This window comes from Armigeres subalbatus, chromosome 1 (assembly GCF_024139115.2).
Source record: "Armigeres subalbatus isolate Guangzhou_Male chromosome 1, GZ_Asu_2, whole genome shotgun sequence".
Classification (NCBI taxonomy): Eukaryota; Metazoa; Arthropoda; class Insecta; order Diptera; family Culicidae; genus Armigeres; species Armigeres subalbatus.
The window spans coordinates 89,072,225-89,089,867 of record NC_085139.1 but is presented as its reverse complement, the minus strand read 5'-3'; the positions used below and the strand labels follow the sequence as shown (position 1 = coordinate 89,089,867).

General features: G+C 36.9%; 1 protein-coding gene across 3 annotated transcripts in view; it reads left to right on the top strand.

Annotated features, from left to right (window-relative positions):
- LOC134228067 (juvenile hormone esterase) overlaps positions 1–17,643 on the top strand; it is a 121,750-nt gene that overhangs the window by 73,397 nt on the left and 30,710 nt on the right. For all 3 annotated transcript variants that reach the window (XM_062709853.1, XM_062709859.1, XM_062709844.1), the window contains exons 3-7: positions 674–796; positions 865–1,166; positions 1,225–1,934; positions 1,995–2,173; positions 2,240–2,523. In XM_062709853.1, coding sequence (XP_062565837.1) covers positions 674–796; positions 865–1,166; positions 1,225–1,934; positions 1,995–2,173; positions 2,240–2,523 — 1,598 coding nt within the window. The remainder of the gene's footprint in view (positions 1–673; positions 797–864; positions 1,167–1,224; positions 1,935–1,994; positions 2,174–2,239; positions 2,524–17,643) is intronic.

Below are 17,643 nucleotides of genomic sequence, written 5' to 3'. Positions count from 1 at the left end.
GCACTGTATAAAAATTACAAAACACTTTTATTAAAATATCTTATAATATCTTATCTTAAATAGAGGTCCATGTATCTGAAATTCCGTTGATCGAACACTTTTCACTGTAGGACTTGATAAACATACGCTTTCAAAAGGATACTAATCAAACTATGAAAAACGGCACCCGAATTGTGGTGTCTGTTGTGTAGTGAGTGATTTGTTTTTAATATGTTTGTCATTTCAATTTAAAGGCCTACTTTCCATTTCAATGGTCGAAAAAAATTTCATCAAACATAAGAATATATAATATTGACCTAAGCCAATTAAATGTATTGCATTCGAATCCATCAAGTTTTGTTATTTATCGTGGGGTGGACGGATTCCAGTGATGGGCGGATTTCGGTCCCCACTAGGAGGAATTTAAATTCGGCCCCACCATGGTGATTTGTCACAGTTTAGATTCAGATGAAGACAAAGTTAGAATAAACTTCTAGGTCAAAGAAAATAAAAATGGTATTCTTAAGTACCTTATTCGATCAAATATGATATCAGGGTTTGTGTGTGTTTTGTTATTATTCCCATTACAAATTACATTACATCCTAATATTAAATTTTTAAGATTCTCCCAGCTTTGCCCGTCCCGCGCGACAATTTCTGAACTAATTTGTTTACAATTTCTTTCCTTTTCCAGGAAACACGAGCATGGAAAACGTTCGCCGGCATCGCACGCGAGTCGGATTCGCTGAACTCTCTGGTGCGAATCATTCCACGCACTACGATGGGATTCGTTCAGGAAGTGGTCAACTCGTTTCGGGTAGGCATCCTTCATTTCCTTCCATGGTCGGAACGCGATCTTATTCTCATGCATTATTACTTCCAAAGCAACGGGGACCACGTGCCATAGTGCTGACACGGATGGGAGCTCTCGAAGGTCTGGTGCAGAAAGTTAAAGGCGGTGGTCGGGGGGAATTTTTCGCCTTCAAAGGTATCCGATACGGACAACCTCCGGTGGGTAAACTGCGCTTCAAGGCTCCGCTCCCTGCTCAGCCATGGAAGGGTATCAAGAATGCATTGCGGGAAGCATCCGTTTGTCCGCATAGGAGCATGATCTTGGACAACTTCAAAGGAAACGAAGATTGTCTGTTTCTGAACGTGTACTCACCTGATCTACCCGTTGGCGATTAGTATGTTTTAAAAGTATTTGAGGGAGATCAGTTTTTAAATAAAATATTACGTTTTCAGCAATCCAAACTTCCCGGTGATGGTGTGGTTACATGGCGGAGCCTTCTCGTTCGGCTCAGGAAACTCATTCCTGTACGGTCCCGATTACCTGGTTCCAGAGGGGGTCGTACTGGTGACAATCAACTACCGCTTGGGCCCACTTGGGTTTTTGAGTGTGGGGAGGGACGCTTCTGGAAACGCTGGTGTCAAAGATCAGATATTGGCGCTGAAATGGGTACGCGACAACATTGTTGCATTCGGAGGTAATCCTAAGGACATTACGATTTTTGGACAATCGGCAGGTTCGGTTTCCGTACACCTGCTGATGATGTCTCCACTGGCGAAAGGATTATTTCACAAGGCAATCGCGCAAAGTGGGTCAGCGTTGAATCCTTGGGCGATTGCACGAAACCCTAAGGAACGAGGGTTCCTTCTTGGTGAAAAACTTGGCTGCTTCACTAATAACACTGATGAGCTGCTGAGTTATTTGCGCAACGCTACACCACAGAAGATTGTCAATGCAGCCTCACAGACGATTACGCAAGACGACGTAAAGAGAAGTATCGGGCTGCCGTTTGTTCCGTCAGTAGAGAACTGGACTGGAAGCGATGCTTCCGATGAGGAACCACTGATAGCCGAAGATCCGATTGACATAATGAAACGTGGAAATTATAACACTGTTCCACTGATCACTGGTTTTAATTCTCATGAAGCTATGCTGTTTTTAAGGCGTAAGTACGCGTATTTATTTGTCTTGATTGATGCGAAATGATTGTAATTTATTCATTCAGGATTGCGAAAGGATCCAAGTCTGCTGCAGAGTATTGACGGTGACTTCCAACGAATGCTTCCACTAAATCTAAACGTGCAGCGAGATACAGAGAAGGGAGAACTTGTAGCACAGGATATCCGAGAGTTCTATCTGGGTGATCAGCATATAACAAACTCTTCAATTCAGAACATGATGGATGTAAGTTGAGAATTCAGGTTTGCTTCGTACGTTATCGTTGAGATCTTTTTCTCCATGATTCCACAGATGATGTCCGACATCATGTTCCTGCATGGTATCACAGATTTAGCGCGGTTGAATGCCGCAGCATCCGGCAGCGATTCAACCTGGCTTTATCGATTCGCGTATGATGGGTCTTTAGGTATCTACAAGCGGATATTGGGCATCGATTGGCCTGGTGCTTGTCATGGCGACGAGCTGGGTTATATGTTCCGGTTCGGTGTGCTAAATATTCGGCTCGACAATTCATCGACAGAGCTGCAAACCATGAAAAAGATGACTCGGTTATGGACCAACTTCGCCAAATATGGGTAAGTACCAATTTTAAGCTGCAATATTTTGTACGATGTCCACTGTCGGTACTTGTGTCCCAAACAGTAAGTTGTACCGCTAACCTCTCGGCACGACTTGTTTATTGCTTTTTTTACAACTCTGTCCGCTGTGTCACATAAAAGCAGTATCTTAAATTATCTACCGATCAGCAGCCGAGCTCGATTAGATAATCACCCTTTAGCTTTGAATTTTGGATAACCATTATGCGCCTCTGCAGCTTAAAAGTTTTCCGAAAAACAAACGCGTATGCAAAATTGAGAAATCCTAAAGGTTTGAGTGTCTGATCTTGATCGTTACATAATAGATTTGAGTCAAATTAATTGTTCTTTTAGTGCGAGTAGGTTACTGACCTACAACGCCAAATACAATTGCGTTTGAAGCTGCATGGTTTGAGTATGTTGAAACTGCCACAAAAGCAAGAGATTTGAATGATCGCGCGTTAATTTCAACTACTGCAATCGCAGCGGGCTCGCATCTGGGTAAGTGTAATAAAACACATTCCCATCAGTCGCCATAAGCTACGGCGCTAATGTGGGGAAATTAACGCATGCTTAATGTACAAGTAGCTAACCTTTTGCGCACCTTTGGGTTACTAACCGTTTATAGAGAAGCGAGTGCATTTTGTCCTGACATATCGCGATTGTTTTTGTCTATGGTCGGAGTTCTGTTGAATCGCATGCGACGTTTTCACTGTCCTCTGGTATTTTGCTCGTTTAAAGAAGAACATGAAAAAATATTAATATCTAATATCTAATTTGTCTAAATTGTCTTGTTTATCTGATTTGTTTAATTTGTCCATTATCTTCAGTTACTTTTGACGTAAGATTACTTTCTTTGCTAAGATTTCTGAACTTTCAGAGTTTCACGAAACGAGATTGATAGGAACAGCTTTGACTGTAAATATATTTTATTTTATTATTGTTACATATCATTCCCTTCCTTTAACATATGTTTTTCGTTTTTTTTTTATTTCTAGGAAATTTATCAATGTATTATTCAATTATAATGTTTGTATTATTTGCCTTTCTCGTACACTAATTACGAGTAAAGGATATTGGGGTTCTGCCAAATAACACTAAGCGTCAACCAAAAATGTCCCATTTTTCTGCCCAAACTTTCGTTTAGCAGATTCAATTGATCTCAAATTGAATCAAATATCTCTCAATCTTATAACTGAAGATATCCTACAATAAATGTAGGTATAAATTGACATGAAATGATTTCCGTTTTCCTTTAACAAACAAAATATCGCAAGTCAGTCAAATAGCCGCTTGGTGCGGTTTGGCTGAAACCCGGCCATATATTAAATATAATTTTGTAATATACCAATCAGTTCGACGAATGGAGGAGATTTCTGTGTATGTGTGTGTATGTGCACAAACGTTTTCACTATTTTTCTGCCACTTATTTTTAACCGAAATTACTATTCCGGCACTTATACTTATGCGATTTGCTCGCAACATTGCGTTGGACGGGCTTTTAAAAACGAGTTTAACTAAATGTGAATAATAGGCCTATCCACCCAATAGTGCGGTTCTCAATTTTATTTATTTCGAATCAAGCCAAGTTAATTCCCTATTTTTTGGGCATTGGACCACCCGACTTGGACATTAATTTACAATGTTGTTTATACTAAGATGTGAATATGTATATTATGTGGAACACTTTTATTTGAAAAATGTATTGGAGGTAACCACTTTCGAACCCGGGTGGCCTAATACCCGACATATATGTAGGCAATTAACTTTAAATGTACTGATTGTAATTTTTTTTTCACCTCCTAAAATTTTTTTTTATTCATTTTTTTGTTTCTTCATTTATTTATTTATACATTTATTAATTTAGCATAGCATAGATGATTGTACATTCCGCGTCCTTATACGAAGAATAGTGCAGTCGCGCACCTGACCGCGTGCACTATCGGCTTGATTTATTAATTTATGATTTTATTCATTTGTTCATTTATTCAGTTGTTCATTTATTCATTTGTTCATTTATTCATTTGTTCATTTATTCATTCATTGATTCATTCATTGATTCCATTATTAATTTATTCATTCATTCATTCATTCAATTCTTTACTTATTCATTTATTATGTTTTCTTTAATTCATTAATTCATTAATTAATTAATTAATTCATCAATTAATTAAATCATTAATTAATTAACTAATTCATTAGTTCATTGATTCATTAATTCATTAATTCATTAATTCATGAATTCATTAATTCATTAACTCATTAATTCATTAATTCATTTATTCATTAATTCATTAATCCATTAATTTATTAAATCAGCGGTTCTCAACCTAGGGTACATGTACCCCAGGGGGTACCTTCGCCGGCATTTGGGGGTACCTCGGACAAAAATGCGTAATGGCGGACGTATTACAATTCCAATCAAAACTCATTGTTAAAGTTTTGATAATTGCGTATTTTCTATTTCAAATTTATTTTGTACATAATATGCAATGCGATCAATAAATCCCAATTGAATCCTGCCTTCCACAACCAGGACAATGTATGAAGGGCTGCGGAACAATTGATCAATCGAACAAAGCGTCGAATGAACAAAATGATTTTTTTTTCACTAAAGCTCGGTTGCTTCGTTGCAAGATGATTAGAATCATCCTTCTCCACCTCTGTGAAGCCTTCTTCCAAGCAGCTCGAATGCCTTCTTTCAAGAGGCTCGGAAGCCTCCAATCAAGAGACTCGGAAGCCTTCTTTCAAGAGGCTCGGAAGCCTCCTTTCAAAAGACTAGGAAGCCTCCTTTCAAGAGACTCGGAAGTCTCCTTTCAAGAGGCTCGGAAGCCTCCTTTCAAGAGGCTCGGAAGCATCCTTTCAAGAGGCTCGGAAGTCTCCTTTCAAGAGGCTCGGAAGCCTCCTTCCAAGAGGCTCGGAAGCCTCCTTTCAAGAGGCTTGGAAGCCTCCTTTCAAGAGGCTTGGAAGCCTCCTTTCAAGAGGCTTGGAAGCCTCCTTTCAAGAGGCTTGGAAGCCTCCTTTCAAGAGGCTTGGAAGCCTCCTCTCAAGAGGCTTGGAAGCCTCCTTTCAAGAGGCTCGGAAGCCTCCTTTCAAGAGGCTCGGAAGCCTCCTTTCAAGAGGCTCGGAAGCCTCCTTTCAAGAGGCTCGGAAGCCTCCTTTCAAGAGGGCTCGGATGCCTCCTTTCAAGAGGCTCAAGCCTCCTTTCAAGAGGCTCAGAGCCTCCTTTCAAGAGGCTCAGAAGCCTCCTTTCAAGAGGCTCAAGCCTCCTTTCAAGAGGCTCAGAAGCCTCCTTTCAAGAGGCTCAGAGCCTCCTTTCAAGAGGCTCAAGCCTCCTTTCAAGAGGCTCAGAAGCCTCCTTTCAAGAGGCTCAGAAGCCTCCTTTCAAGAGGCTCAGGCCTCCTTTCAAGAGGCTCAGAAGCCTCCTTTCAAGAGGCTCAGAAGCCTCCTTTCAAGAGGCTCAGGCCTCCTTTCAAGAGGCTCAGAAGCCTCCTTTCAAGAGGCTCAGAGCCTCCTTTCAAGAGGCTCAGGAAGCCTCCTTTCAAGAGGCTCAGAGCCTCCTTTCAAGAGGCTCAGGAAGCCTCCTTTCAAGAGGCTCAGAAGCCTCCTTTCAAGAGCTCAGGCCTCCCTTTCAAGAGGCTCAGAAGCCTCCTTTCAAGAGGCTCAGAAGCCTCCTTTCAAGAGGCTCAGAGCCTCCTTTCAAGAGGCCTCAGCCTCCTTTCAAGAGGCTCAGAAGCCTCCTTTCAAGAGGCTCAGAAGCCTCCTTTCAAGAGGCTCAGAGCCTCCTTTCAAGAGGCTCACAGCCTCCTTTCAAGAGGCTCAGAAGCCTCCTTTCAAGAGGCTCAGGCCTCCTTTCAAGAGGCTCAGGAAGCCTCCTTTCAAGAGGCTCAGAAGCCTCCTTTCAAGAGGCTCAGAGCCTCCTTTCAAGAGGCTCAGGCCTCCTTTCAAGAGGCCTCAAGCCTCCTTTCAAGAAACTCAGTAGCCTCCTTCCAAGAGGCTCAGGCCTCCTTTCAAGAGGCTTGGAAGCCTCCTTTCAAGAGGCTCAAGCCTCCTTTCAAGAGGCTCAGGCCTCCTTTCAAGAGGCTCAGGCCTCCTTTCAAGAAGCTCAGAAGCCTCCTTTCAAGAGGCTCCAGAGCCTCCTTTTAAGAGGCTCAGGCCTCCTTTCAAGAGGCTCAGAAGCCTCCTTTCAAGAGGCTCAGGAAGCCACCTTTCAAGAGGCTCAGGAAGCCTCCTTTCAAGAGGCTCAGGCCTCCTTTCAAGAGGCTCAGGCCTCCTTTCAAGAGGCTCAGAGCCTCCTTTCAAGAGGCTCAGAGCCTCCTTTCAAGAGGCTCAGAGCCTCCTTTCAAGAGGCTCAGAAGCCTCCTTTCAAGAGGCTCAGGCCTCCTTTCAAGAGGCTCAGAAGCCTCCTTTCAAGAGGCCTCAGAGCCTCCTTTCAAGAGGCTCAGAAGCCTCCTTTCAAGAGGCTCGGAAGCCTCCTTTCAAGAGGCTCGGAAGCCTCCTTTCAAGAGGCTCGGAAGCCTCCTTTCAAGAGGCTCGGAAGCCTCCTTTCAAGAGGCTCGGAAGCCTCCTTTCAAGAGGCTCGGAAGCCTCCTTTCAAGAGGCTCGGAAGCCTCATTCATAGAGGCTCGGAAGCCTCCTTTCAATAGGCTCGGAAGCCTCATTCATAGAGGCTCGGAAACCTCCTTCCTAGAGGCTCGGAAGGCTCCTTCCTATAGGCTCGTATGCCTTCTTTCAAGAGGCTCGGAAGCCTTCTTTCAAGAGGTTCGGAAGCCTTCTTTCAAGAGGTTCGGAAGCCTTCTTTCAAGAAGCTCAAAAGCCTTCTTTTTTAGAGGCTCAAAAGCCTTCTTTTCTAGAAACTCAAAAGCTTCCTTTTAAGTGGTTAGGTTGCCTTCTTTAAAGAGGCTCGTAAACCTGCTTTAAAGAGACTCGGAGGTCTACTTTCAAGTGGTTCGGATGCCTCCTTTCAAGAGGCTTGGAAGCATACTATCAACAGGCTCAGAAGCGTCCTTTTAAGATGCAAAGAAAGCTTCTTTTCAAGTGGTTTGAAAACCGCTTTCAAGAGGCTCAGAGCCTTTAATAAAAAGAGGCGCGAAAGCCTACTTTAAAAGGATTCAATAGCTGAGAGGAGCTTCCCTTCAAAGGGCTCGGAATTATGTTTTCAAGAGGATTGGAAGCCTGCTTTCGAGAGGGGGTACCTCAATTAATACAAAAATTCGAAGGGGTACCTCTCAAGAAAGAGGTTGAGAACCGCTGCATTAAATCATTAATTCGTTAATTTATTAATTCATTTATTCATTTATTAATTTATTAATTTATCAATTTATTAATTGATTAATTTATTATTTTTCAATTTATTAATTTATTATTTATTTATTTATTTATTTAATAATTCATTAATTTATCAATTTATCAATTAATAATTATCTGAGACGAGACCTGCAAAGAGGGAAAAATGTAACTTCAGCTGCTGCCAGTCAACTGCTGTCACGAACTGTCAGGTGCAACCAGCAGCTTTTTGAGTGAAAGTATTGGTATCCCAAATAAAATATTCCACATCATTTTGTTTTACCAAGACTTTTTTACTTTAACGAGTATTCAAACCTTCCGTTTAGCTTGTTAATAATCAGTAATAAACCTGTGTTTTGTTCCCGGTATAAAAATCCTTATGAAAATGAATTAACTATTTCGTGAATTGGATACACTTTTATTGTGCTCAGAAGGGCCCACCTGGGGCTTAGGTGAAACAGTCAAGGAAACAGTCGAAACTCGATGGTCAACTGTGATGAAAAGAAGAACAAGTGTTCAAACAATAGAAAAGAAATAGCGTCTTTGCAGGTCTCGTTTCAGATAATTATTAATCTACTCATTTATTCATTTATCATTTATTCATTTATTCATTTATTCATTTATTCATTCATTCGTTTATTCAATTATACATTTATTCATTTATTCATTTATTCATTAATTCATTAATTCATTTATTCATTTATTCATTTATTCATTTATTCATTTATTCATTTATTCATTTTTTCATTTATTCATTTATTCATTTATTTATTTATTCATTTATTCATTTATCATTTATTCATTTATTCATTTATACATTTATTCATTTATTCATTTATTCATTTATTCATTTATTCATTTATTCATTTATTCATTTATTCATTTATTCATTTATTCATTCATTCGTTTATTCATTTATTCATTTATAATTTATTCATTTATTCATTTATTCATTTATTCATTTATTCATTTATTCATTTATTCATTTATTCATTTATTCATTCATTCATTTATTCATTTATTCATTTATTCATTTATTCATTTATTCATTTATTCATTTATTCATTTATTCATTTATTCATTTATTCATTTATTCATTTATTCATTTATTCATTTATTCATTTATTCATTTATTCATTTATTCATTTATTCATTTATTCATTTATTCATTTATTCATTTATTCATTTATTCATTTATTCATTTATTCATTTATTCATTTATTCATTTATTCATTTATTCATTTATTCATTTATTCATTTATTCATTTATTCATTTATTCATTTATTCATTTATTCATTTATTCATTTATTCATTTATTCATTTATTCATTTATTCATTTATTCATTTATTCATTTATTCATTTATTTATTTATTTATTTATTTATTTATTTATTTATTTATTTATTTATTCATTTATTCATTTATTCATTTATTCATTTATTCATTTATTCATTTATTCATTTATTCATTTATTCATTTATTCATTTATTCATTTATTCATTTATTTATTCATTTATTCATTTCATTTATTCATTTATTCGTTTATTCATTTATTCATTTATTTATTTATTCATTTATTTATTTATTAATTTATTCATTTCATTTTATTCAGGGGCCCTCCTTAGCCGTGCGGTAAGACGCGCGGCTACAAAGCAAGACCATGCTGAGGGTGGCTGGGTTCGATTCCCGGTGCCGGTCTAGGCAATTTTCGGATTGTAAATTGTATCGACTTCCCTGGGCATAAAAGTATCATCGTGTTAGCCTCATGATATACGAATGCAAAAATGGTAACCTGGCTAAGAAACCTCGCAGTTAATAACTGTGAAAGTGCTTAATGAACACTAAGCTGCGAGGCGGCTCTGTCCCAGTGTGGAGATGTAATGCCAAGAAGAAGAAGAAGAAGAAGAAGAATTTATTCATTTATTCATTTATTCATTTATTCATTTATTCATTTATTCATTTATTCATTTATTCATTTATTCATTTATTCATTTATTCATTTATTCATTTATTCATTTATTCAGTTATTCATTTATTCATTTATTTAATAATTCATTTATTTATTAATTAATTTATTAATTAATTTATTAATTTATTAGTTTATTCATTTGCTCATTTATTTATTTATTCATTAATTTATTAATTTATTCATTTACTAGCGGATCTGACGAGCTTTGTTTCGCCTAGAAATTTCTGTTTCATTTGGAAGGGAGACTCCCTTTCATTTATTCATTTATTCACTTGTTCATTTGTTCGTTTATTTATTCATTTATTCATCAAGTTATTAATTTATTAGGTTTTTTTTAGATTTCAACCTGTTATTTTTTAATTTTTTGATTTTTTTATTTTTTTATTTATTTATTTATTGAATAATTTATTAATTTATTCATTTCCATTTGTTCATTTATTTATTTATTTATTCATCGATTTATTAATTAATTTATTTATTTTTAATTTTTTTTTATTCTTTTATTTTGTTAATTTTTAATTTATTATTTTTTTATTTTTTTATTTTTTTATTTATTAATCTCTTTATTTATTAATTTATTCATTTACTAGCATACCCGACGAACTTTGTTTCGCCTATAATGGATTTATTCTCTGATAAGCTCTCGAGTTGTGCAGAAATTTCTGTTTCATTTCAAGGGAGACCTTCTTTCCACAAGAGGGAGGAGTTTCGAACCACAACAGAAACACATCTTCCCTTCCAAAACCTTCACATGCAAAAATTGGTGATTAATTCTCATTTTATGAAGAAATTAAAATTCATTTTGTATAGTAACCCCCCTTTCCAAAGGGAAGAGGGGTCTCGAACCATCTTAAGAACCTTCCCCGGTTCCGAAAACCTCTGAATACAAATTTTCACGCCGAACGGTTCAGTAGTTTCCGAGTCTAAGCCAGTCTAAGGGTCAGACAGACAGAAATTTATTTTTATGTATATAGATTTATTCATTTATTTATTCATTTCCATTTGGCATTTTGCGGCCTGCATGGCTACGTATATGTCTTATGTGTGTGTGTGAGTCATCCTCTACCCCTCACCCGGCTGGGGGTGTTGGTCAAGTAGCAATACGAATAATTTGATCAGATCTCATGCTCCGTAATGGTGCCCTTTTTGTTACGAAGAATAGTACTACAAAAAGGATTCACTTCTGAAGCAAGGCAAGTTTCTTAAGTGAGTGTAGGGAATGGGATGTACTAGTTGTTCATAACAGGTACAGCAAAACTTCACAAGGACGCCCTTATTCGTACTAACTACTCAGGGAATAGAAGGTCGAGAAGAGCCACCGTTGCTAGCTAAAGCTTGAACCGGATATCTGGGACTCCCACAATATCCGCGGCAATAGAAGCAAACGATGCCCTGTACGTATTTAGTTGAATATTTTATGAATTCGTAGTTTGGTGAAGCATTGAGAGAAAAAAAAGATTAAATACGTATATGTCTTATGACACTCAATAAGTCTTGCATCAATATTCGTATATAGGGTCTTTTGGTAGAATGTCATTTTGTCAAAAAGGTCATTTAACCAAACGCCATTTGACCAAGTAATTGAAATATGTTTCCTTATTAAGGTCACTCCTCACGGAATCCTTGTTTCAAAGTGCTCGCGTTTTCGGGGGCACAAAAAGCAAAGCACAACTGTCATTTTTATTTTTTTACGCATGCTGACGACGCAGCAAAGCTAAATCAACAAAAATGACAGTTGTGCGCCGCCTCCGTATCGAGTGGTGTGCCCCCGAAATCGCGAGTGAAAAGGAAGGAAGAGAGAAGAAGGAAGAAGGAAGAAGAAAAAATAATTAAGAGAAACTAAGGAATAAGAAAGATGTATTAACGAATAAGAAAGAAGGCATAAAGAAAAAGAACGAAAAAAATCAAGAAGAACGAAAATGAAGGAATATGGAAGAGGAAGAAGAAAAATGGAAACAGGAGGAATGAAGAAGAAAGAAGAAAGAAAGGAGAAGATGAAAGCAAGAAGGAAGAAACGGAAGGAAAAAGAAAGAAGGAAAAAGGAAAAACGAAAAAGGAAGCAGCAAGAACGAAAAAACGAAGCAATAAAGCAGAAGAAACATGAAGAAAGATGAAATAACGAAGAAAGAAAAATGCAGAAAGAAGAAGAACGAAAATGAAGAAAGAAGAAATAATAATTATTTTTTCATTTTTCAATACTCATTTCTTATGTCTCGCTTCTATTATTTCACATTTCTCATTTTATCACTTTATATTTCTCAATTCTCATTTCTCAATCTTCAATTCTCAGTTCCAGTTTTCAGTTCTTAAATAATTCTCAGTTTTCAGTTCTCATTTCTCATTCTCACTACTCATGGTAAGGTAATTCTTTTTACCTATTTGGGCAAACGCCATTCAACCAAATGGCCTGATACCGTAAATTGCGTATGGTGTTACTCAGCGATGAGACCGTTACGAAAAGTGGTCAGAAAGTATGGGCTAGAAGTTAGGCCGTCTTTCAAACGATTATGGAGCTGATAAATTGTATATTTATATGAAACGTCTTTCTTCCTAGTGAAATATAGATGTATGGACTTTGAAATCAAGTTACTCTAAAAAATATGACTATTATTATAATTTATTCAGACTTTATAAGCCTAAAGTCGTCTCCATCAAACTCGATTCATGTCTGTTAGTTGTCATCCACGCAGGCTACGGACGATCCGCAAATTGTCTTCCAAGTGTTCGACCCATCTTTCTTGCTGCGCACCTCAACTTCTTACCCCCGTCGGATCGCTATCGAGAACCATTTTCACCGGATTAACGACCGACATTCTGATTATATGCCCCGTAATCGGTTTTTCGCGGTGTAGAAGATGGATGAATATTGTAAAATGGTGAACTATCATTCAGATGTTAAACATCACTTTAATTAAGATTATAAAAATTGATGATTTTCCATCAGCTGCAAATATCTGACGAGGATACAAATGAAAAAGCACTTGGAACAGACAAATTTGAAGCTTATATTTTGAATATGCTACTAACAACCTTGAAATATATGTTATTTTATTTGTAAATTTCGTTTTTCCTTCTATAAATGGAAATTATTGTCATGATTTTTCCATTGAATACAGGAATACTGTATTTTTATGTGCTGAAAAAGTTTCTAGAACATTGTTGACCTCAAAAATTCGACCATGCTAAGTTATTCATTGTATTCGCATGTAAGTGTTGATCAACATCAATTTTTTGAAAATTTGTTTTGTTTTGATTTGTCTTCAATGATGCAACATTTTTGATAGAAGGTGGATTAATTGGTCTACCAGGTCAACTACGCACAACACAAAAGATCAGCAATCGATCATGTTCACGCAAGTCCGTAGAGCTCATCCGTATGATATTCAACTAAATTTTGTCTAAATCACATTTTCTAGGTTTCTCAAACCGTATTCAGTTTGTATGCTCAAGTTTGGATAGATGGGTCTACCAGGTCAACTACGCTCGATACAAAACCAATAGCCCTTCTAGAGACCTATAGGAAAAAGGGCATCCCTAGAAACATAACTCAACCAGTATTGTAATTTCTCAATTTCAATGAGAGATTTCACGTGAGGTTTACGTAAATATCTGCCCCTCTTATTCTAAATAGAAACGCGAAGGATGAAAAGCATGCTACAAAAATCTCACTAATTTTAATTCCCTGGCAATTTAGAAATTTTAGTTTAGAGTTTAGACTTAGAGTAGTTAGTTTAGTAGATCAAAGAACCCATCATACTCTCATTTGGTCGCCTGAGATAGAAAAATACATTTTGCTCTGTGTCTTATGGCGATCATGATGTTCGCAACAGTATGAAACTAGATGAGTTGGGTAAGGCATCCATCCGTGAAAGATTTGTTAAAATCGGTCAAACGACGTCTGAGAACCAGCTGTTTGAAAATTTAGTTCCCATGATTTTATGTTCACGGTATTTGGCGTGTTAATAGTACCAATAATTCAATTCAATTCTCCATTATGCGGAACAAACACAATACCTATATTCCATGAATGATGTATTGCTGGTCCAAGCTGGCTTTCAAGTTTGTCTTTGCTTGGTCCACGGTGCAAAGCGTTTTAGTTAGGCTGAGGTTAGGTTAACCTTGACATTGAATTAGTCTCACGAGCTTAGAAAATATGTACTCCCTAACAGTCGAACAATCGTTGCATAAATGAAAAAAATATATTGTTCCACCTAGCGGTGATCGAGCCTTTCTCGTGCATCATAAAATGTAATAAGAAAATTACATTAGCAAGCAGGTTGAATAGCATTATGTTCATCAATTCACATTTGTTAATTTTTTTTAAATGTAGAGCAGTGATTTTAAAACAATTTCAAAACACAAGGACAGAACTGGTTTGATTTCAATGGGATCAAACGATCGAACTTTCCGTCGAGTGATGTCGATTAATGCAAAGTTCAAAGAGATCCCATAGCCTTTATGTACACTTTAGGTGTACGAGAAAGGTAACATTCATATAAATCCGAAAGTATTGGGACGAGTGTACTTTGTCGTCTGAGGCATACCCAGATGGTAGGTACAGTCAATTTATCAATAGTGTGGATAAATTTATATAACTCGGACTCGGTGCCATGAACATGGCGAGGTATTCTTCCAATCTTGTCTTTGATTTATCTTGTTAATTGTTATTATTAAATATTGATACGATGCATAAATTTAAATATACAACCTTGGTATGCACGATAACTTCAGAAACCATGCTTGAAATTACCTTTTTTATTTTAATATTTTAGTGTTTCCTAATATTATTACCAATACACTCAACCCTTATTGGGGGGACCTAAAAATAATATGACGTAAAAATAATTTTTGCTTAAATTACGAGTTTTTTTTACTTAATTCATTGATCTTTGAACACTTTTAAATACAACACATAATAATAGCAATACAAAGACCAAAAATGGAGATGTTATTTCACATGTTCTTGGTCTTCCAAGAGTTCCTTCAGACCAACACGCGTACACTAACATCTATCGATTTATTTTTTTTTTTGATATGGTAAATACTCCCATACATCAATATTCCAAGCGATTCGTGGATCAAATTTGGCATGCCTTCAACATGCGTTCAATTCCAGGTAATCCGAGTATTCCAAGAATTGGAGTACAGGCCTTCAGGTCAATACGTGTAACGAAAGATCCATTTGCTCCTTTTAGATATACAACCAACTCTTAGTGATTATTTGAGCGAATTGGATATAAACTGAATGCATGTTCCATTCCAAGCCATCTAAGAATTCCAAGAATTAGAATACAGGCCATAAGGTCAATACGCGTAACCGGAGATCTATTTGCTCCATTTAGAAATGCACGAGCTCTTAGTGGTTATTTGAACCAAATTGGATATAAGTTGAATGCATATTCCATTTCAAGCCATTCAAGAATTATAAGAATTGAGTTACATGCCTTAAGGCCAATACGCGTAACCAAAGATCCGTTTGCTCCGTTCAGAAATGCAACAAGCTCGTAGCAATCATTTGAGCCAAATAGGGTATGGATTGAATTCATGTGTCATTTAGTGCAAGTATGCGTAACGAAAAATCTATCTCTGGATGGACGCTCATTCAATTCAATTCTATGGATCACAAACAGCATTAACGAATAAAAAAGCTAACAACACTCAAGGTGCTCAAGGACTATACTTCAAGGAATTCTCGGATGAACTGGGATGCAACAACTGTTGAAGACATACCTATCCATTGTTTTTCTATAGATCACAAGGTCATCAATCATTTTTTTTAAAGTTATTAGAGACGAATGATTTGTTTATCGGCTTTATCGGTTAGTTCTACTCAAAGTATAAGGGAATATATAATCGAAAGACAATTGAAAATCATCCGATTGAAAGCCGTTCGCTAGGGCGTGAACAAGTATGAAACGATAGAGTGTGAAAGGGGGGCATGAAGACCATCTGTTGAACAGCACAACAATCGAAGAGTGAATCTACTTGCCTAACGGCTTTCAATTTAATGCTTTTCAATTATCTTTCGATTATCTACTCCCTCATACTTTGAGTAGAACTGACCGATAAAGCCGATAAACAAATCATCGTAAAATCTGTTTCAATTATGTTATTAGAGACTTTTGGCTATGCGTGTAGATCTTAAGTAATGTGATCCAGAGAATTATTGACTTATGGGAATCGTGATACGGATTCACTTTTTAAAAAAGACTTAGTAACTCTAAAACACTTTTATTAATAATACTAACACAATACAGCACCACCGGTGATTGTCCAAAGCTGCCAAAGGAAAGAGAACGCGCCACGCGTTCGCGGGTTATTTATAATGTACAAACTGCTGATCTAGCAGTTTGGGTCGTCCACGTTGTCTGACTGCAATTGGTGCACCTGAGTGGCACGATGTTCCGATGTTTCCATAACGGCTCCCCTTTTAGTTTGAAAGCCGTCCTCGGCTTTCTTCTATTGACGTGGGATAAGTGGTATATCTCTTGACTCAGGACATCCATCAGTTGCTAGGCTGAAATTGATATGAATATCTTCTTTTGTGTTAAGTGTGAGATGTTTTCTCCAACTAAATATTTTAAAGATGATAGCTATGATCAGGCCCAGGATACATATGATTATAACTGTTGTTGATAATGAGGTTAACCATCCAAACATATGTAGTTTCCAATGCAGATTGTTCGTAGTTAAGTTGAGATGATCTATCTGGTTTCTGTGTTCTAAATGCATCTCTTGCAGATGCTGTAACGGGATATTGTTTATCAGTACAATTGGAGTATTGTATGAGGAATGATCCGTTGAGTAATCGTTCGGATGAACAATTTGATGAAAGGGTAATGTTGGATCCTGTAACCATGATGTTGCCTTCTGTGATTTTACGAATAGTTTTAGCTTCGTAAATTCGTTCCATAGGACATTTGGCTGTGTGTTGTCCTGAAACTAATTGTTGAATGCACTCCGTAGGCGGTTCCAAGTTGCTGGAGGAACATATAGAGAGATCTTTCATTTTTGGACACGGGTTTTTTGACATAAATGCGTTCTGTCCTTCAATATAAAATTGTGCCGTGAGATGAATTCGTAAATTATTGGAAATTACGGGTTCAATCAAACCAATTTTGTATTGCACATCCTTGATTTTTGGTATTTTGAGTATATACATGAACATCTCGTTGTTATATACTGCGTATGCGCTAGCAATGTTCAACATATCGTCGACCGAGTTCAATCGAAAACCGTTATCGTAGAGGTTATGCCGAATAACCGAAAGTTCTTCAGGGTGGATGCTTCGTCCGGCTAGTGTTATAGATTCTTCAATTATCTCTAAATAGTATAATAATTCATCAATCTCAAATATGAAATTCAAAGAGTCTAAACTATCGAATGTTACTTTTTCCATATTCTGCTCGTTATCCTATAGTGAATTGAAAGTTTTTGTCAAGTTTCTCATACGTTTCTCAAACAAGTGATTTATCTGAATTTGTTTATTATTTTCATCTACCAAGGAGTTTAGAGAAGGGTTTATGACTTTAAGATCGTCGGCGTCTGGACTTCCAGAAATGTATTTCCACGCTCTACCTAATGATTCCCATCGTTTGATTCGCTGTGGCCTAATTCTATTGAACAACAGATTAATTCTGCCTATTTTTCTCCTGATAGATAACTCGAAAAGGTCTGATTAAGCTTTCCGGTTTGGGCTACATTATTGTACACATCTATTGTCGATTCAATGGTGGTAAGGTTTATCGGATGCATTATTCTGAAAAGCTGTTACTGATCCTAGCTTCTCCTAAGGGAATCATTATGATTGGATTCTGTTTTACATCGTGTAGTCGCAAATCCGTTAGAGTCGTCTGCGTCAGTA